Source organism: Rhinopithecus roxellana, chromosome 4, assembly GCF_007565055.1.
Source record: "Rhinopithecus roxellana isolate Shanxi Qingling chromosome 4, ASM756505v1, whole genome shotgun sequence".
NCBI lineage: Eukaryota > Metazoa > Chordata > Mammalia > Primates > Cercopithecidae > Rhinopithecus > Rhinopithecus roxellana.
The window spans coordinates 1,449,870-1,471,282 of record NC_044552.1 but is presented as its reverse complement, the minus strand read 5'-3'; the positions used below and the strand labels follow the sequence as shown (position 1 = coordinate 1,471,282).

The 21,413-nt window shown below is 42.6% G+C and overlaps 2 protein-coding genes across 3 annotated transcripts in view; one reads left to right on the top strand and one right to left on the bottom strand.

Moving 5' to 3' along the window:
• KDM1B (lysine demethylase 1B) overlaps window positions 1-17,703 on the top strand; it is a 68,606-nt gene extending 50,903 nt beyond the window's left edge. For both annotated transcript variants that reach the window (XM_010352704.2, XM_030928672.1), the window contains 7 exons: window positions 1,071-1,202; window positions 2,113-2,187; window positions 6,469-6,585; window positions 7,618-7,743; window positions 9,286-9,408; window positions 11,692-11,844; window positions 15,788-17,703. In XM_010352704.2, coding sequence (XP_010351006.1) covers window positions 1,071-1,202; window positions 2,113-2,187; window positions 6,469-6,585; window positions 7,618-7,743; window positions 9,286-9,408; window positions 11,692-11,844; window positions 15,788-15,871 — 810 coding nt within the window. In that variant the 3' untranslated portion in view covers window positions 15,872-17,703. The remainder of the gene's footprint in view (window positions 1-1,070; window positions 1,203-2,112; window positions 2,188-6,468; window positions 6,586-7,617; window positions 7,744-9,285; window positions 9,409-11,691; window positions 11,845-15,787) is intronic.
• Window positions 17,704-18,028: 325 nt separating this feature from the next.
• The window catches only part of DEK (DEK proto-oncogene), a 40,492-nt gene continuing 37,107 nt past the window's right edge, over window positions 18,029-21,413 (bottom strand). The window contains exons 10-11 of the mRNA XM_030928673.1: window positions 19,997-20,065; window positions 18,029-19,565 (exon numbers count right to left, since the gene is read on the bottom strand). Of these exons, the coding sequence (XP_030784533.1) occupies window positions 19,554-19,565; window positions 19,997-20,065 (81 nt within the window). The 3' untranslated portion in view covers window positions 18,029-19,553. The remainder of the gene's footprint in view (window positions 19,566-19,996; window positions 20,066-21,413) is intronic.

Below are 21,413 nucleotides of genomic sequence, written 5' to 3'. Positions count from 1 at the left end.
TCTTAGAAAAAAAAAAAAAAAAAAAAAAAAGCTGGGCTTGGTGCAATGTGCCTGTAGTCCCAGCTACGTGGGAGGGCTGAGGTGGGAGGATTGCTTGATTCCTGGAGGTCAGAGCTGCAGTTAGCTGTGATGGTGCTGCCACATTCCTGCCTGGGTGCTAGAGTGAGACCCTGTCTTGGGGGAAAAAAAAACAAATCAATCATTCCAAAGGAAGGAGGGCTACGGGGCTGAATCAGAGCAGGGTCTCTTATATTGTTCTTATTTTTTGTAGAGATGGGGTCTTGCTATGTTACCTAGTCTGATCTTAAACTCCTGGCTTCAAATGATCCTCCTGCCTCGTCCTCCCAAAATGCTGGGATTACAGGCATGAGCCGCTGCACCAGGACTTGGTCTCTTTAACTACCCTCCTTTCCCTGACCTCTGCAGAGGGCCTTGTGTCATTTCTGTGGAACCTTGGAGTCTAAAACAAAACACTGCTCTCAAGAAGCCAACATAGAGTATCCTTGCAAGTCTGGTCTGTTTACCTTGTTAAAGTCAATTTAAGCTTACCTGACTCATTGAACCAACTGTGAACTTAGTACTCCAGTATTCTGTATTTTGAATAGAACTCCACGGATGATTTCAGAGGCCCCTTTGGGACCTCTCCATTTCCGCTTGGTTTTGCATTGTGATTAGAATCGTGCTGTTTTCCAAAATTGTGCTGGGTGTCTACTCTGTAGAGCTTCCATGTTGAGGACAGATAGCATATTTATAAATGTTGATCAAATACAATTTTACCCTCATAGAATTCTACTTTGCCAGAGTTGTCAATACATAAAATCAGCTTCTATTGTTATCAAGGAGTGGTATCCATGCCCAAATCACATAGACCTTTTGTTCTCAAATAAACTTTCCTCCAATAAAATTACCAAGATTTCCTCCCCGCAATGGTGGTCTCTGTCTGGGCTGGTCTGCCCATCTCCTGCCCTCCTGCCTTGGTGACTGTTCCCACCTGGAGCTCCTCGTATTGGCCCTCGGGCACAGGCGCAAGGATTTACACAGCTGTGTCCCCGGCCTCTCTTGTTTCCCAGGTATCTGCTCGCTCCTGGGACCACAATGAGTTCTTTGCCCAGTTTGCTGGTGACCACACTCTGCTAACTCCCGGGTACTCGGTGATAATTGAAAAACTGGCAGAAGGGCTAGACATTCGACTCAAATCTCCAGTGAGTATCAACTGCTGCTGGGAGGCTCTGGCTCTGCCTTGTTTGGGGAGGATGTGAAGTTCTGAGCATGCGGCTCACGCAGGAGAACGGGGCTGGCTTTGGTGTGTAGCCAGGGTCTGGAAGTACTTTTGTGGCTCATTCATAGCCTGTTTAGCATTATCCATGTCAGTGAGGCAGCTGGTGCTGCTTGGAAACCATAGTGGCCCCAGTGCATTTCTATTAAGAAGAAGTTATAGGCCGGGCGCGGTGGCTCAAGCCTGTAATCCCAGCACTTTGGGAGGCCGAGACGGGCGGATCACGAGGTCAGGAGATCAAGACCATCCTGGCTAACCCGGTGAAACCCCGTCTCTACTAAAAAATACAAAAAACTAGCCGGGCGAGGTGGCGGGCGCCTGTAGTCCCAGCTACTCCAGAGGCTGAGGCAGGAGAATGGCATAAACCCGGGAGGCAGAGCTTGCAGTGAGCTGAGATCCGGCCACTGCACTCCAGCCCGGGCGAGAGCGAGACTCCGTCTCAAAAAAAAAAAAAAAAAAAAAAAAAGAAGAAGTTATTCAAACTGCTCACAACCTTCCTAACCTAGTGCAATTATTTTCACTTTAAAATTTTCCCTCCAAATCTTTGTCTCAGTGGATTTGTATTGTGTGTTATTGTAATCATGGGGGTGATAACTTATCTGTATTTCACTTCACACCATATTATAACTATTTTCTATATTCTGACACAGTGTTTATTTTGTATATCCTGACCTAACTCCCTGAGTTCAGCTGTAACAATTGTTTAGATCTCTGAATGCCAGGAAAAGATTCCCCTTAGCCTTGGAGATGTAAATTCATGTAATATGAGAATCAGAAAGGATCCTGGATCCTGTGGTTCCATCCCTCACTTTTTTTCATAATTGCTTTTTGAGCAGGTGCAGAGTGTTGATTATTCCGGAGATGAAGTGCAGGTTACCACTACAGATGGCACAGGGTATTCTGCACAAAAGGTAAGAGCTAGGGCAGTACAGGGGTGGGTAGAAACCCTTGCTGCCAGGGGCTTGGAGGGAAGGAGAAATCTTTCCTATCAAGGAGTTTGCCTTTGGGAATCTGCCTGGAGCCTTGTTGGATTTCTGGTAAGTTATATATCTCCACTTAATAGTGTGTAGATACGCAAAGCTGATTTCATTGCTCTAACACTGTATAGACTCATGGCAGATGGAATTCTGAATCGCATTCCTTGAGGTGAGTTCTAGAGCACGTTAGTCCTGAGAGTTCAACAAGAAAAAAAATTCCTTGGTCAAATAAGTTTGGCAAGGCCAAGTAAGTTTGGGAAGTATTGTATATGAGACTCTACTTTTAGGGTTAAATAGGAGTTGTATAGAAATATATTAGAATATATTAAAGGCTCTGAGAAATATATTAAATAGAAATATATTAAATATATTAAAGGTTCCGAGAAGTCCTGCATTGAAGAAATCTATCTTACTTCATTAAAGAAATGTTTTACTATTATTTTGTGCTCTCCACATTTTTTTTTTAACCATGGAATCCTTTTTCAGATCAAGAAAGTTGTATTTTCATCTTGAAATCTTGAAACTGTCAGAAGTACTTTTATATGGCTTAAGTTTTTTGTAAGCAGCTTTAGTAGGTGAACAGTACAAGGTATTGCTGAACTGAATACCTGAAATCACACTGAGATTTATAGTGCTGGAGAATAAAGGTGCTTCCTTGGGTGAGAGGGGATTTAGTAAACCTTGAAAATTTAAGTTTAGTTATATCTTAAGTGACTATGAAAAAATATAATTGATGAACTATCACTAGTTCCTAGACTAGCTATGCTTCCTACACTTTAGCGATCTAAAACTTGTTTCATAGTCCTTGATTTTCATACAGAAATAAAGGAGTGCACATCACATGGGAAAGACAGGTCTAGGGAATGAGTTAGGGTTGGGGCAGGGGGTCCTAACATTACTCCTGCCATTAAACAACTAGGAGATTTTGGGCAGCAATCCCTGGGCTGCACTTCAGAATCACCTGGGAGGTGCTTAAAAAGAAAGGTTGCAAAGCCCCACCCTGATACATTCTTGTTGAATTGCCCTCGCTTTTTGGTTTGTTTTTTTCAGAGACAGGGTCTCGGTCTGTTGCCCAGGCTGGAGTGCATTGGCACAGTCATAGCTCACGTAGCCTCGAGCACCTGGGCTCAAGGGATCCTCTCACCTGAGCCTCCCTCGAGTAGCTGGGACTACAGGCATGCACCACCATGCCCGGCTAGTCGTATTTTTAAAGCTGCTCAAGTGATTCCCGTGTGCAGCTGTGGTTAGGAACCTTGTCTGCGGTGACCTTCTCTGTAAGCTCTTAATAGGTTCTGCCTGGTGGTAAACAGTGTTTAAAAATACTACCTTTTAAAATGCAAGTCATCCGACAGTTCAGCCTCTGCTGTTCTGTGGCTCCGCTTCTTGGTGTCCGGGACAGCAAGCTGGTTATAACCCCCCTCCTTCGTTACTCTCTGCCTGACCTTGGCCAGTACTTGTGCCTTTCTGTGTTTGTGTTCCAGCCTTCTGGAGAAATTAGGGCACAGCTTCAGGCTGCACTTTGAGATGTTTAAAACAAATATTTTTATTGTAGCTAGCACACATCACAGTTTGCATTGGAAGTTTCCCCAAACTTGTAAGAGAAAAATTTTCAACCTAACGTGATAGACCAGTGAACCTCTGGCAAACTCACTCAGTCTAGGCTGCTTCCATTGACATCTCGCTTTAGTTCCTTACTAGGATGTGTTTATATCATTTGCCTATTTGTTTACCCAAGATTTATCTTTCTTTTTTTCCTACAGGGTCTTATTCTGTTGCCCAAGCTGAAGTGCAGTGGTGCAGTTTGTAGCTCACAGCAGCCTTAAATTCCTGGGCTTGAGTAGTTCTCCCACCTCAGCCTTCTGTGTAACTGGGACCACAGGCACATGTCACCACACCCAGCTAATTAAAAAAATTTTTTTTGTAGAGACAGTGTCTCCCTATGTTGTCCAGGCTGGTCTTGAACTCGTGGTCTTAAGCAATCCTCTCGCCTTGGCCTCCCAAAGTGCTGGGATTATAGGTGTGAGCCACTGCACCTGGGCTACTCAAGTTCTTATGCTTTTCAGTGCTCTTTTGTCATTAAGAAAACATCTAGATTTTTGGGCATGGTGGCTCACACCTGTAATCACAGCACTTTGGGATGCTGAGGTGAGAAGATGGCTTGAGGCCAGGAGTTTGAGACCAGCCTGGGCAACATGGTGAGACCTGGTCTCTACAAAACAAAAAGATCACCACCATGGATGTGGTGGTGCACACACCAGTGAAGCTGAGGCGAGAGGATCACTTGAGCCCAGGAGTTTGAGGCTGCTCTGAGCTGTGATCATGCCATTGTACACCAGCTGGGGCAACAGAGCAAGACCCTGTCTCTTTAAAAAAAGGGAAAAAAATCTAGATTTTACTTATTTTCTTATAGTTCTTATATATAATTTAATTGGATAGTAATTGGTTTTTTGTTGTGGTTTGCCTGATTTTTTTTTTGGTTGCATGGTAATTATCTATAAATAGATTATAAACTTCTTGATGATAGAGAACATATTTTATACTTTATGAAATTTTCATGTGGCAGAAAATAGTGACAAAATCACAGAACTCTGAGCTTCCTTTGATCCTAGAATTGACAGTTAAGCCAAATATACAACATACAACATCTTTGAAGTCTCGGGTAGATCAGGTGGTTGGTCTTCAACTCCATTCCACTCTGATCCTAGGGTGTCATCCTGTACTGCAGATATTTGAAAGTAAATATGCACACTCTTCCTCAACTCCCTACAGCAGGTTTCTTTTTTTTTTTTTTTTTTTTTGAGACGGAGTCTCGCTCTGTAGCCCAGGCTGGAGTGCAGTGGCACGATCTCGGCTCACTGCAAGCTCCGCCTCCCGGGTTCACGCCATTCTCCTGCCTCAGCCTCCCGAGTAGCTGGGACTACAGGCGCCCGCCATCTCGCCCGGCTAGTTTTTTGTATTTTTTAGTAGAGACGGGGTTTCACTGTGTAGACCAGGATGGTCTCGATCTCCTGACCTCGTGATCTGCCTGTCTCGGCCTCCCAAAGTGCTGGGATTACAGGCTTGAGCCATCGCGCCCGGCAACAGCAGGTTTCTAAACATCATCCAGCCCAGGCAATCTGATGCACTCACATGAGATTTAGAAGGTGTAGGTTGACTTTCGCTTCCCTTCTGCTGCCTCTGTTGGAGAGCACACAATGGTGGAGGTGTTTGGTTCTTCTGCAGCAGGGTTCATGAAAGTCACAGGGTTTAGTCAGTAACCACAAGTCAAGAAGGAGGCCGTAAGACATGCATTTTGCTGGTGCACATTGTTCTGTAGGTGGCATGATTCCGGAGCTGGCAGTAGTAGTAATGGCGTCCTGATTGTAGCAGCAATAATGGGGTCTGGAGCCAGAAATATCCAATTCCTAATGTTTGTGATGTTGCTTTACCACTTACAAAACATATTGATGTATCTTGTAAATTTTAAAGCATCACCCTAATTCTCAGAGGTTAGTGGGGCAGATACTACCTTCATTTTATAGATGTATGGCAGAGATGAGTAGCAGGCTTGGCCACACAGTGGAATGTATCAGGAATGATGCACAAAGCACTCCTGACTCCATAGTTAGGGCTCTTTCCTCCCCAAGTACTGCTTTTCAGGGTTGGGTTCTGCTGACTTTTTTTTTTTTTTGTTTTTGAGACAGTGTCGCTGTGTCACCTAGGCCGCTCTGTCACTCAGGCTGGAGTGTAGTGGCGCGATCTTGGCTCACTGCAACCTCTGCCTCCCGGGTTCAAGCGATTCTCCCACCTCAGCCTCCCGAGTAGCTGGGATTACAGGCGCCCGCCACCACACCCGGCTAATTTTTTGTATTTTTGTAGAGATGGGGTTTCACCATGTTGGCCAGGCTGGTCTTGATCTTCTGACCTCAGGTGATCTGCCCGCCTTGGCCTCTCAAAGTGCTGGGATTACAGGCATGAACCACCGCACCTGGCTTCTGCTGACTCTTCTTATCCAAGATTATTATTAGCCATCAGGACATTTTTTGCAGATTCTTCCCTGTGGTTGGCACTTCTGCTTAGCCAGGCACTGGCACACTTGTGCAGTGAACAACCTGCACAGTTGCACATGGCAGTCCTGTTCTTGCCAGTATAACAGCATGGGTTGTTGATACCAGTGTAGTTGTACTGTGAGGTTCTGTTGCTGTTTGTGTGTTAACTGTTCATTATTTTCCACAGGTATTAGTCACTGTGCCACTGGCTTTACTCCAGAAAGGTGCCATTCAGTTTAATCCACCGTTGTCAGAGAAGAAGATGAAGGCTATCAACAGCTTAGGCGCAGGCATCATTGAAAAGGTGAGTTAAATGACTTCATCCTCAGAAAGAGATTAATGTCACATGATAGATATTCACTTCTGATATGGAGAAGTAGGGGGTACTATCTGAATACAAATAAAATTCAAAGATTTCCTTGTCATTTGAGTAATTGTTGATGAAGAACACAAAAGAATATCAAAATGAAAGGAGCAGAGCTAGCTGAGGTCTGTGGGTTTTGACTTTAGGAGAAAGAATCTTGTTATTCAGAATTTGAATTTGGGATAAGCAATTCTTTTCTCTCTTTTTTCCCCCCTTCTGCTTGCTTTCTTGTCTGCTTTCCACTCGTTGGCCCCAGTGAGGACAGTGGTTTATTTCTCCTGCCTTTAATATCTCCTGTAGCAGAATCTGCAAGTGCTGCAGCAGATTCTGACAGACCTATGAGTGGTGAGAGTTTAACTTAGGGACATATGCCCAAGAGTGAGTCTTAGGAATGCTGGACATCTTCACACTAGCTTGTAGGTTGCCAGTGAGTTCCATTATCCATGGGAATGGAACTGAGTGGCATCAAAAGCAAGGAGCTGGGCTGGGCGCGGTGGCTCACGCCTGTAATCCCAGCACTTTGGGAGGCTGAGGAGGGTGGATCACCTGAAGTCAGGAGTTAGAGACCATCCTGACCAACATGGTGAAACCTTGTCTCTACTAAAAATACAAAATTAGCTGGGCGTGGAGGTGTGCACCTGTAGTCCCAGCTACTTGGGATGCTAAGGCAGGAGAATCACTTGAACCCGGAAGGTGGAGGCTGCAGTGAGCCAAGATTGCTCCATTGCACACCCATCTGGGCAACAAGAGCAAAACTCCGTCTCAAACCACCTCCCCCCCTCCCCAGAAAAAAGCAAAAAGCTAGGAGTTCACAAGGAGAAAAGGAGGTGAGGAAAATGGAAAGAGTGGTACTTGGGTTTGTTCTTCCGGGCAGTGTGTGTTTTAGAGCAGAGCTACAGCTCGCTGCTTAGGGATTGCCTGTGGCTTTGTGATGACAAACACCTAACCATCTTTCTTTTGCTCACTTTGCAGATTGCCTTACAATTTCCATATAGATTTTGGGACAGTAAAGTTCAAGGGGCTGACTTTTTTGGTCACGTTCCTCCCAGTGCCAGCAAACGAGGGCTTTTTGCTGTGTTCTATGACATGGATCCCCAGGTAAAAGCATTCGTGAACTGTGGTTTGAATTTCCATCTTAAAGTTTAGAACTTGACGTGATAATTACTCACCTATCGAACTCAGGAACTAACGAATATTGTGGAGACCCTTGGTCTATGTTTATATTCTGGAAGGACACTGGACTGGACATTTTCCTATAGGAAAGGAGCCCCAGTATTTGCCATGTCTTTTTTTTTTTTTTTTTTGGAGACAGTCTTCCTCCGTCACCAGGCTGGAGTGCAGTGGAATGCACAATCTCGGCTCACTGTAACCTCCACCTCCTGGGTTCAAGCCTTTCTTCTGGCTCAGCCTCCCGAGTAGCTGGGATTACAGGTGCCCACCACCACACCCAGCTAATTTTTGTATTTTGAGTAGAGATCAGGTTTCACCATGTTGGCCAGGATGGTCTTCTGACTTCGTGATCTGCCAGCCTCGGCCTCCCAAAGTGCTGGGATTACAGGCGTGAGCCACCGCCCCCGGCCATGCCTTGTCTTCTTGAAGTCCTCATGTTGCTCCCTGGGACATGAATTGGATGCTTGTGGAAACTGTCATTTCAGGCTGTAGGGGAATTCCTCTTAGGTGAAGTTGGAGACAGCAGAGAAAATGAGTGGTGCTTGGAACTTCCTCTGTTAGGGCCCTCTAGGGAACTGGGAAGGGGTGTATGATTGGTGAGGGAGGGTGTGAGTGTCAACAGATGTGAGAGCTGAGGGAAGGAAGGAGAGAGGAGAATGGCATACCCAGAGCTAGACGGTGGTGGTCACTTTCCCTGCCGTCATGTCGCTGCCACGCAAAAGAATCACAGCTGTTTCTGACTTTCAATTTCAAGAAACTTTGTCTTAAAAGGTTTCACATAGGAGCTGAGGGCAGATTTTCTTTACCATTTGAGGGTTTTTTTTTGCATTGTTTTATCTGCAGATTTTCCTTCTCTATCTCTTTCTACTTCTTCTGAAGCAAGCTTTAATCAGTGAACAGCCAAGGGAACCCTAAATTTGCTATTTACATTTCTTAGTGTTTTTTTTTTTTTTTTTTTTCCAGCAGGAAGCAATACATGAATGAATAATGAATAGGTGGATGAATAATGCGTGTTTGCGAGGAAAATGGACTGGCGAGTGACATAAGGATAAGGGGCAGCCAGAAGTAGTGAAATTTAACTTGTGAGAGTGGGGCTCTTGGCTGGGCACAGTGGCTCATGCCTGTAATCCCAGCACTTTGGGAGGCTGAGGCAGGCAGATCACCTGAGGTCAGGGGTTTGAGACCAGTCTGGCCAACATGGTGAAACCCTGTCTCTACTGAAAATACAAAAATTAGTCGGGCATGGTGGCGGATGCCTGTAATCCCAGCTACTCGGGAGGCTGAGGCAGGAGAATCACTTGAACCCAGGAGGCAGAGGTTGCAGTGAGACAAGATTGCGCCATTGCACTCCAGCCTGGTGACAGAGCAAAACTCTGTCTCGATTAAAAAAAAAAAAAAAAAAAAGTGAGGCCCTTATCTGTGGGAGCTGAGCACTCAGAGACTTTCTGCTTTTCCCTTTCATGTCTCCAGAAGAAGCACAGCGTGCTGATGTCTGTGATTGCTGGGGAGGCTGTCGCGTCCGTGAGGACCCTGGACGACAAACAGGTGCTGCAGCAGTGCATGGCCACGCTCCGGGAGCTGTTCAAGGAGCAGGTGAGAGAGAGAAAGCCCTCCCTGAAAGGGGCAAGCCATGCTTGCTATCCCGAGTGGATGTGGAAGCCCAGGCAGCCAGCGTCACTGAGAATCACGGGAAGGAAGGCAGAGGCCACAGTCTTAACTTTCTTTCACAGTCCCACTGCCCACCTCAGCACTGAGATTAGTCTGTGAGGGCTGTCATCACAGAGCACCACAGACTGGCTGCCTTAGACAACAAAACATTCCTCACAGTTCTGGTGGCTGGAAGCCTGAGATCAAGGTGTCGGCAGGGTTGGTTTCTCCTAGGTCCTCTCTGCTTGGCTGGTAGATGCCATCTTCTCCCCGTGTCCTCTCATGGGCTTCCCTCTGTGGGTGTCTGTGTCCTCATCTCCTCTTCTTATGAGGACACCAATCAGATTAGATTAAGGCTCACCCTGGCGACCTCACTGTAAAGTAATTACCGGTTGGAGACCCTGTCACGAAATACAGTCACATTCTGAGGGTTAGGGTGTCCATGTAGGAATTTGAGGGGGACACGACTCTGCCTGTAACAGTGCCCTGTACCCTTTTTTACACAGTTGTCTTCCTTTTTTTCTTCTCACATCATACACACTTCCCCCCCCTTTTTTTTTTTTTGGAAGGATATAAAAGGCTCAGTATTTTCTACATGAATTCTATATTTACTGAAGCCCTAGAAGCTTTGACTACAGCTTTCCTTTTAAGAGGAGCCCTTGTCCAGCTTTTTTTAATACCCCACACATGCAGACAGTCTCTCTTCTCCAAGGAGCTCAGGGCACTTTGTTTGCCAGTGTACTAAATCTCACCGTCTCTGGAGAGTTGTAAATGGCCATGGCCTATGTCTTTTTCAAATAAAGGAGCAGAAATAGAAGTGAAATGACTCAAAAGTTACATAAATTAAAGAGAAAAGGGCATTCAGATATGTTGCTTTTTTTATTTCATTTTAATTTATTTATTTTTGAGACGGAGTCTCACTCTTTCACCCTGGCTGGATTGCAGTGGCGCAATCTTGGTTCACGGCAAACCTCCGCCGCCTGGGTTCAAGCGATTCTCCTGCCTCAGCCTCCCGAGTAGGCTGGGATTATGGGCGTGCTCCACCACACCTGGCTAATTTTTGTATGTTTTATTTTGTATTTTTAGCATTTTTAGTAGAGACAGGGTTTCACCATGTTTGCCTGACTGGTCTCGAACTCCTGACCTCAAGTGATCGGCCTACCTCGGCCTCCCAAAGTGCTGGGATTACAGGCGTGAGCCACTGTGTGGCCGGCCTTGTTGCTAATTTATATGAGAGGATCTATCTAGTGATTCAGTCCCTTGGTTGGAGTTTTTGTTCAAAAGTTTGTTTTTTACATTAGTTGTTTGGAACTTAGCGTACCATTTCTATAGAAATATTATTCATGGTGATGCTTGTCGGAGGCCAGTTGACAAATTACAGTCATTCTCTCTTACTCGAGGCTTTGCTTTCGTGGTTTCAGTTACTGTGGTCAACCAAGGTCTGAAAATATTTGATGGAAAATTCCAGAAATAGATTCCTAAGTTTTCAGTCATGCACCGTTCTGAAGAGCATGTCGAGTACCTCCACACTGTAGATGTTGCCTGCCCTTTAGTCACTCAAGGGTCATCTGTTATCAGAGCCATGTTCACATAACCTTTTATTTCAGTATAGCGTTATAATTTTTCTATTATTATTGTCATTAATCTGTACCTAATGTATAAATGAAACTTTATCATAAGTATGAAGAGGAAAAAACATAGTGTGTATAGTATTGGTCCTGTCCATGGTTTCAGGCATCCACTGCGGGTCGTGGAACATATTCCTGACAGAGAAGAGGGGACTGCTATATTTTAAATTGAGTGAATGTGAAACATACCCTGGTATCACTGTTTTGTGGAGAACCCTGTTGAGAATTCCATCCTGTGATCCTCAGACTCCACCTTTCCCTTTTCTTCTTGGGCCAGAGACTCCTTTCTGCTGCCACACGATGGAAAAGGGAAGGCCCAAACTCTTAGCCATGGGTGATAGCCCCCAGTGGAGGGCGTGTGTGTCCCGGGCAGAAGAAGGAGGTATAGAAGTGAGGGAATTGTGTGTGGCGGGGGCAGGAGAGAGAGGATAATATGCAGATACTGGCCTGGTTAGATTTAAAGGCAGCAGGAAGAACATCTTGAGAACTACTGTTTCAGAATGACACAGGAATGGGCAGGGGGCAAAATGTGTGAGTTGGGTTGCACCATGTCTGCGTCCTTTCTTGATTCTACTTCAGCATTCCTTTCTATTGGACACAGGAGGTCCCAGATCCCACAAAGTATTTTGTCACCCGGTGGAGCACAGACCCATGGATCCAGATGGCATACAGTTTTGTGAAGACAGGTGGAAGTGGGGAGGCCTATGATATCATTGCTGAAGACATTCAGGGAACCATCTTTTTTGCTGGTGAGGTAAGGATCTTGATTCCAAACCCAATTACTTGTATTTTGATTTCTTTTTCATCTCAAATGGTATCTGCCCAGAGTTCAAAAACCAATTCAAATACTGTCAAAAGTCTTATGACCACAGACAGCAGAAGCCTTCTCACCGTCCTCTTCTTGCTCCCAGAGGCAGCCGTTTTTAACCTTCCAGCTATTCCTTCTGGACTTCACTTCATATTTTGAAAGTGTTTATATTGCATCTCTCTTTCTTTTTCATTTTTTTTTGAGACAGGGCCTTGCTCTGTGGCTCAGACTGGAGTGCAGTGGTGCCATCCCAGCTCACTGCAGCCCCAAACTCCCAGGCGACGCTCCCACCTCAGCCTCCCAAGTAGCTGGGACTGCAGGCATGTGCCACCAAGCCTGGCTAGTTTTTAAAAAAAATTTTTTGTAGAGACGGGGTCTGTGGTGTTGCCCAGGCTGGCCTCAAACCCGTGGCCTTAAGCAGCCCTCCCACCTCAGCCTCCCAGTGTTAGCATTACAGGTGTGAGCCACCATGCCCGGCCTATGATGTCATCTTCTGATTTAACATTACACAGACATTATTGACTGCCTCCCTATTGGGTTAAAGACTTAGCCTGTTTAGTGTCTGCACCATTTGCTCAACATGGTTATTTTACACTTTTCATTAAATTGGTGTCAGTATTTATTTACGTGGCTGTGTATATGTTGTTTACTGCTGAGCCAAGGAGGTGTCCATTGATACCTTCTTACAGTTTTATCTTTTCTTGGTAGTTACAATGGCTCCTTTGGTCATTAGCTTAATTCCTTTGTACCTCTCCCCATGTCTCCTGTACCCTGCGTTTGTCTCTAATTTACAGTTGACACTGTCTGAGCTGGCCTGCTAGCTCCAGTCCCTGAAATGTCCCCTTCCTGAGTCCTCTTTCCTCTGCTCTGGTCCACACTGGTTGACCTCTGAGATTACTGCAGAGCATCCTCCTGGGTCTATTTTATTTTATTGAGACAGAGTCTCGCTCTGTCACCTAGGCTGGTGCAATCTTGGCTCACTGCAAGCTCTGCCTCCCGGGTTCACGCCATTCTCCTGCCTCAGCCTCCTGAGTAGCTGGGACTACAGGCGCCCGCCACCACGCCCAGCTAATTTTTTTTATTTTTAGTAGAAACGGGGTTTCACTGTGTTAGCCAGGATGGTCTTGATCTCCTGACCTCATGATCTGCCCGCCTCTGCCTCCCAAAGTGCTGGGATTACAGGCGTGTGAGCCACTGCGCCCGGCCTGGGTCTCTCTTTTTTAAAATCACTCTTCAGCACTGGGCCTTTATTTCCAAGATCTCTTTCTTGATTTACTTCTGTTGAAAAATGTTTTGCTATTCTGATTTCTGATCCTTTTACTTCATTTTCTTATTTATCTGCTCAAATAAAGATGAGTTTTTCTTTCTAGAGATTCTGTTCCGTATCTTGGAACTTTTGAATTGACCATCTGATTTTTCCTCTTTACTATTATTCATCTCTTTCTCTACTTTTGGGGGAGATTTTAAAATCGTCTGACTCTCTAATTGACTTTTAAAATTTTGGCTTTTACTTTATGAGCACTTTCTTGTTTGCAGAGTGTTCCTTTTTGGTAGCATCCTCTTGTTATAACTTGTTTCTAAGGTATTAAAGCTTTGGATGTTTTTGCTTTTCTGCTCCCTCCCTCCCTGGTTTCCTCAGAGTCTCAGAGTTCCTATTTTGTGTGCTGTAGTCTTTGCCTGCTACATGCTAAATCCCTGATCCGTCACTGTCGGCTTAGATTTGAGCGAGGCATTTAAAAAAAAATCTTTGTGAAAGCTCCAGCAAGCTTATCAACCAATGGCCGGATTCCCAAACATCACTGTCTATCTGGGAACAGTTAGTTTCCTGTGTGGTGGAAGCTCAGCCCTGGGCACTGGAAGCTTCATTGTCAGTTATGAAGGCTTCATTTCACTTCATCCCCATTTTATTTGGTGCTTCCCCCTGATCTCTAAGTCACATCTCTGAGGAGCTGCAGCCGGTCAAGTGGGGAATCTGGTGAGGGACGTATTAATAATTGTTCTCTATAGTCTTGAAGCCAATCCTGTTTTTACCCCTTGCTAACCTCTGCCTCCATGGTTCCTCATACTTCCAATGACTGCGATTTTCTAAGAATTCTTTGGGATGAATTGGTTTGCTTTTTGTTGTTAAAACCCCTGCCCCCAACCCCAAACTTAAAATGAATTGTTACCACTCTTTCACCTGTGTTCCTACTTTGTCTAATATGGTTTGGAAGTACACATCTCATTGTTTCATCTAAAATATAGTTAATGTTTTTGTTTACAAAAGTATAACATCGGCCAGGTGTGATAGCTCACGCCTGTAATCCCACCACATTGGGAGGCTGAGACAGGTGGATCACCTGAGGCCAGGAGTTTGAGAACAGCCTGGCCAACATGGTGAAACCCCGTTGCTACTAACAATACAAAAATTAGCCGGGCATGGTGGCGGGCGCCTGAAGTCCCAGCTACTCAGGAGCTGAGGCAGGAGAATCGCTTGAACCTGGGAGGCGGAGGTTGCAGTGAGCCAAGATCACGCCACTGCACTCCAGCCTGGGAGACAGACTCTTTCAAAACAAAACACAATAATGACATCTGAAAACCAGATGATTTTGATGACTCCTTGGCCTATGAAGACCTTACTCTGTGGAAAGGGGATAAAGGCTGCATGCCAGACAACAAATGCCAGCAGCTTCTGAGAGAGCTGTTTCAGGCTGCTGTGCCTTAGGGTTATGAACATGGCCTAGATGGCGTCTTGCTTTCCTTTGCTGCTTTGATGCAATTATTATCTTGCCTTTTTCTTTTTTTTGAGATGGAGTCTCGCTCTGTCGCACAGGCTGGAGTGCAGTGGCGCCAACCTCTGCGTCCTGGGTTCGAGCGATTCTGCCTCAGCTGATGTGCGCCACTATGCCCGGCTCATTTTTGTATTTCTTTAGTAGAGATAGGGTTTCATCATGTTGGTCAGGCTGGTCTCAAACTCCTGACCTCAGGTGATCTGCCTGCCTCGGCCTCCCAGTGTTGGGATTACATGCATGAGCCACCGTGCCCAGCCTACCTCGCCTTCCTCTAAAAACCTATTTCTGAGGCTTCTTTCCCTCACTGCCACTTTCTCCCCGTGACTAGTCACTGTATACCTGCTGACGTAATCACTCCCCCATTCACTGAAGCCTTTGGCCCCTGGATGTTTTCTTTTAACTTCACCTCTACATTTCTTATCCTCCATTTTCTGTGGTCTGTTCGGCTCCTCTTCAGCTACCCTTTTCCACAGCCACATCTCAGACCTTGTCATAATTACTTAAATCACCAATTCAGGGTTCCTCCTATCCTGTCCTCCCCTATCCTCCTGGTTCGCTTATTCTGTTCCCACCCCAGCCATTCCTTGAGTGAGGTTCTCCTATCGTTGAGTCGTTTTACTTCCTCCCAATCCAACAGCCCTCACTCACATTTTGTCTTTTTCTTACTGAACTTATGGTCCCTGGTCTAGCCTTTGAGTAACTTAATTCTCTACCCATTTTTTCTACCTATCTAGCAAAACTCTATCTGCAGCTTGGCTGAATTGCCTTTCATCTTTTGTACTTGTTTCGCCTGGGATTGTACCAGCTACATTACTTGTCTGATGGGAGGGGCTGTGTCTTAATTATTCTTAACTCTAGTACCTGTCACATACAGATACTTAGTATTTTAAAGAGTGCTGCATAGTACTTCAAGATAGCATACACAATGAGTGAATCTGACAGTGCATGGCCAGATAACCAGAAAAGTTCCAGTGTTATACGATGGGGGAGTGTGAATATGAGCGCATAGGAGTGGCACAAATCTTTGTTAGACCGGATAAAGTCTAAGCTTGTTTTACCTTTTGATATCGACTCAATTCTTTATGCATGATCTCCAATTATGTAATTATGTTTTACAGGCAACAAACAGGCATTTTCCACAAACTGTTACAGGAGCATATTTGAGTGGCGTTCGAGAAGCAAGCAAGATTGCAGCATTTTAAGAATTCGGTGGACCCAGCTTTCTTCTGTACCCCAGATGGGGACAATTTGAATCACATATTAAACCTCAGTTTTATAAGATGGGAAAAAACCCTCTCTACATAGCAAAACTGAAATGTTTCTAAGATGATATGATAATGTAAACCTATTTCATCACTCTGAAAGCACTGACCCCAAAAATCCTTCTAAGCACTTAGATTTAATTGCATTTTCCATAGGTTCAACTACTGCTGAAAGTCTGGATTTCAGAATAAAGCAGAATATAAGTTTCAGTTGAGGCCGTGGATATGATTGTTCCATGGCTTGAAGTTCCCTTTAGATTTCACATTTTGTATGGCTGATCAATTTTCATACACTGAGAAACCAAGTCAATCAAGCAGGAATCATTTAAAAACCAGATAAAGCCATGTTTTTCTTCTGTGACAATTTATCAATATCTTTACCAATGAGCCTTAATATTTTTTATATAGCTCCAATATTGAGCTTTTACTTAAAATTTAGATAGAACTTTTTTTGGATACAGCGCAAACTCCAGTTGACAGTAAAATAAAGCTTCTAGGTATTTTATATTGTACATATTTCCTCCCATTGGGTGTTCAAAAGAAATTTAAATTCAAGTATCTTTTGTGATAAAATGTTTTAGATTTGTGCACCCATTGGCAAAACAGTCAAGTTTTCAGATAGGTATTGATCATTGAGAATGGAGCACTGATAGTGTGGGCTTCACACTATAGACACAGAATATAGTTTTTTCTTAAAGCCAAATTTGGGTGATAGGACACTTTATCCTTAATTTTGGCAACCACTAGCAAAAAAACCTGTCAGAATAATTTAATCAAAGCCCCTCTCCACTTCTTTTATTTAAAAGAACTGATTCAATTGCTAGAAATATTTTTGCAGACTTTTCTTTACAGTATTCCATAGGCAGGTCCACTGGAAAACTGCAGAAAAATGTGAGCTCTCCTGGTAAATAGTATACATTTTATAAGCCATATTTTAAAGGCCTAAGAACATGGCAAGTATTCACTTTTCTTTTTTAAAAAATGCTCAGAAAACAGTTTAATAATATCTCCTTCTAAAATAAACACTGGTTTCAGGGTCTTCAGGATGCCTATTTCGCCAAGAAACTTCAGTATACAGGTTAGAAATATGCTTTTGTTTTTGAACAATAATTATATTGGTTTGCTTTAAAAAAAGGGAGTAAATGTGACTTTAAAGAGACTTCAAAATATTGAGTATTTAGAAAATTAAAAATAGGTCAGTTTATAACGAGTAAATACCTAACACACAAAGAATGTGCAGTGAACCTCGGGCATTTAAGACACATCCCTCACCACCCGCCCCTCCAAAGTATGGTCCAAAAACAAGCTAACAGCTGTATATCTCAAGACAACTCTGATACTTAGGTTATTTGTTGAGACTCATTGGTACTGACTGGCAAGTATTCTGCTTTAAATTATCATGTATTAAAATGTGTAGACAGCATGTGTTTTAAAGTGATAAATGTAAAATGTTAAGTTTGAAATGGTTAACAGTAAATTATTATGTTAGTTTCTAGGCACTTGAACTGTGCTACAAGTAGGGGAAAGCCTACTTTAAAGTATGGTAAATGTGTGTTTTAAAGTTCCTATCAAGTGACATACTTCATTTGATTTTTTGTTTAAGGAGCCGTGGAACTTTTTTCTTGCGTTACTTTGGATATGTTTTTTCAATGCCATCTGAAGATTTTGTAATTGAGTAGCAGTAAATATACAAATTTACAATGTTCTAACTACAGTTCAAGAATAGCTGGTTGTGTAAAACTACTTAATAAAAAACTAGACTTTCAAATGTACTTTGTACTGTAGTGGTGATACATCCATTTAGTAAGTGTGCACGCTCATCAAGAACTTTCATACAGAACAGCTCCATTTCCTCACTTCCAGATACACTATGCGTCATTACTTATCTTCTTTATAGTAAATGGTCAGAAAATTAACCGTAATTATTGTTTTGTGAAGTCACTCCAAGAAAATGCTCCATTATCACAAGAGTGCTTCAAATTGTATAGGTTATAGGGCTGAATCAATTTAAAAATCCCCTTTCAGAATTATTCACCATAGGGAAGGAAATGCTATATAACCTATAAGACATCAAATGCAAGAGACTTAAAACACCAGTGATTTAGATTAATTTTATTGACAAGGTTTATAAGAACAAATTAAATATTTAAAATCGAAGGCCAATTATTAGGTCTCATTTAGTTGCTTATTTTGTTCACTTCTATTTACCTTTCCCTAGTGTCTGAGTAACTATCAAACAAGTCAAACCTGTGAAAAATACCTGTTAACATTCAACATATATATTTCTGTTCTATGATGCAAAGGTATTTTTCAACACTTAATTGGTACATCAAATGTGTCATTCTGTCATAAGCAGTATGTTTTAAAATTCAGATTTAATAAACTGATTTAAGACAGTAAATTGAAAGACAAAATTAGTCTCATTCAGGAGTGGTCCATTATGTTGATCATCTAGAATCAACACTGATTAGACAAACTTTAAAAGCCAGAGCCCCAACTCCAGAGAAACATTACATTTCTTTAATGTAAAAGTGTATTATTTTTGAGACACTTTGTCAGCGAGATCCACGATTACTTGCACATTATATTCTGGCATTATTATCTGGTACTTTAATCGTAATCATGAAGGTGGCTAGGTTTCCGGTAAATATCAGCATTTTATATGGGCAAAAGCAGTTAATAAAAATCGGTTCATTTACTATAAGCCAAATGTGCTTGTACTTAATCCCACCCTTTCCCAAAGTTTTTGAAGCTTTGATATGTTGATTTTTGGTCTGTCCTTAATATAAAACGTACCTACAGACACTTTTACAGAGTTAATACTAAAATTACAAATTGATGACACTTTCGAGCAAAGCAGGATAACTGTCTGTTCCTTCAGTGTTCCATCACTGAGTTGACTTTCCCTGCTCCATCATACTGTCTGGCTGAACACTGACATTCCATAGTCTACAACTGTAAAGATACCTACCTATGTGAGTTTAAAAAGTGGTCTGCACAAAAGAAATAAAAAAACTTTATATACAACAAATTGTTTTTTAAAAATACAAAAATAACATCTGTCACTTCTGTCATGCTAACAATCTGACATATATACACATGCAGGAGAAAAGTTCCAATTCAGTCATCTGGACAACTATAGCTTGTATATTTTTAATATGATGGACACACTGCTGCTGAATTTTCACACTGACAGAGATGTGTATTCAAAATATTTCATATACTAAATACTGCAATCTCTGTGTGTATAAATCCCAGTCATAAGTTTTTGTTCTACTTGATTAAAAGTATGCCTTAAGCAAGCTAATATTAAGCACACTAAAAACCACGACAGTTCAAGAATCTATGACCTTATATAAAGAAACCCAAAATGTACAAAATACAACTATAAAAGCAAGGAACAATTAATGCCATGCAAGATTTTAAACTAAAAATGGCATAGAAATGCAATTTAAAATAGCAAACTCAAATTCACTTAACACTTAAGATAAAAAGGTCAGCAGTAAGTTCTAATGTTGCTTAACAAGGATTTAGAAAAGGAAATACATTCTCTTTGCTGGTATAATGGTATAAATCAGATCTTTGAATCTATGGGAACGAGTCATCTTCTCTGTCCTCTATCTCAAGAAATTAGCTGTAATGAAAGAGAAACATTATGCCATAAATCATAAACCTTTATCCCATTTTTTCCACATCTGTTTTACTATTTTGTCCTTCAAAAACCAGTTGAGCTCAATACAGAATTACAGCTACCTGCTGATCTTCCCCTCACCCTTGCCTGGTAGACAGGAACCTAAGTATTTCTGAGAGCAACTTTGAGATGCCCAGCTACCCAGGTACACCAGGAGGCCACATCATAATCTGAGTTCAGGTCTTATCACTAACTGTTCAAACTTTAATTTTAAGCTTTAAAGTGGGAATGAGAAGAAATACACTTCCCTATTATGAAGAAATGTGAGAATCAAATGTATTTAGTGACATGAATATTTTGAAAAATATGGGGTATTTTATGTAATTACTTTTGTCATATTTCTAAAGTCAAACTTGAAAGATTGAAATATTTACCTCTTTTACAGTTGTTTTTATGAAATCTTTTCTTTCAGTTAAATCATAAGTAGGATAATTTTCATAGACCTATGTATAGTGAAAAGGAAAAATAATGTTAAAAGCAGATTTTAATATCCAGTAATATTGTCTTGAATAAAACCAGGAAATCTGCTACATGCAAATAGCCACAACCATCCCAACAGTACTCTGGTTCACCCATATGGAACTGTATTCCAAATGAGTATTTTAATAATATTGTATATGATGTGGAAAACTAGCGTGCAAACATTCGCAGTGCGTTCAGGCTGAGAGTTTGGGATGAATTAACAATAAACAAGCCACATGTGATGTATCACGCCTGTAATTCCAACATTCTGGGAAACCTAGGTGGGAAGATCGCTTGAGCCCAGGAATTCGAAACCAGCCTCAGGCAACCTGGCGAGATCTTGTGTCTACAAAAAATTAAAAAATTAGTCAGGCATGGTGATGCATGCCTGTAGTCCCAGCTACTGAGGAGGCTGAGGCAGGAGGATGGCTTGGTCCCAGAAGGTTGAGGTTGTAGTGAGCTGTGTTAGTGTCACTGCATTCCAGCCTGGACCACAGAACAAGAAGACCCTGTCTCAAAAACAAAAAACCCCAACAATCATGGGTAAAGAAAACCCATCTAGATAGATTTCAGATAAGTGAACTCAGTTCTTTACATTGGCAAGTCATTCGCTAAGTGTCTTTTAGAGAAAGCTTTCTTCTCCAACCCTTGTTATCATCCAACACCCTACCTACGATTCCCCAACCTGAAACACGATGAACTGCTTCCTCTACTCCACTGCTCAGTCCCTCCCTAAAGTTAAATCCTAAGACCCAGGTGGTCTCAAGAGTCCTCTACTACTAAAATTTGACTCTAAATTTCTCCCTTTTGTCAATTTTCTCAGTCCTATTATACTTGCTGCTTGATTCAAGTCCTGACTATAAGCTCACAGTCTGTAAGTACCCTGGCAGGCTTTACTTCCGCTGTATAGTTCACGGTCAGCAACTTTTTCTGTAAAGGGCTAGATGGTACAAATAGTTTCAACTCTGCCAGTCAGTTTCTACTCAACTATGCGTTGTAGTGGCAATGCTGCCATAGACAACAGTTAAATGAGTAGATGTGGCTGTATTACAATAAAATTTTGTTTACAAAACCAGGTGACAAAGATAGTATGGTTTGGTCCACAGGCTATAGTATGCCAACCCTCTAAAATATGGTCGATCATTTAAATTACTCTAATTGTTTGCCCGGGAGGTTCCAAGATGGCCGAATAGGAACAGCTCCAGTCTACAGCTCCTAGCGTGAGCGACACAGAAGATGGGTGATTTCTGCATTTCCAACTGAGGTACTGAGTTCATCTCATTGGGGCTTGTCAGACAGTGGATGCAGGGCAGTGGATGCAGCCTACGC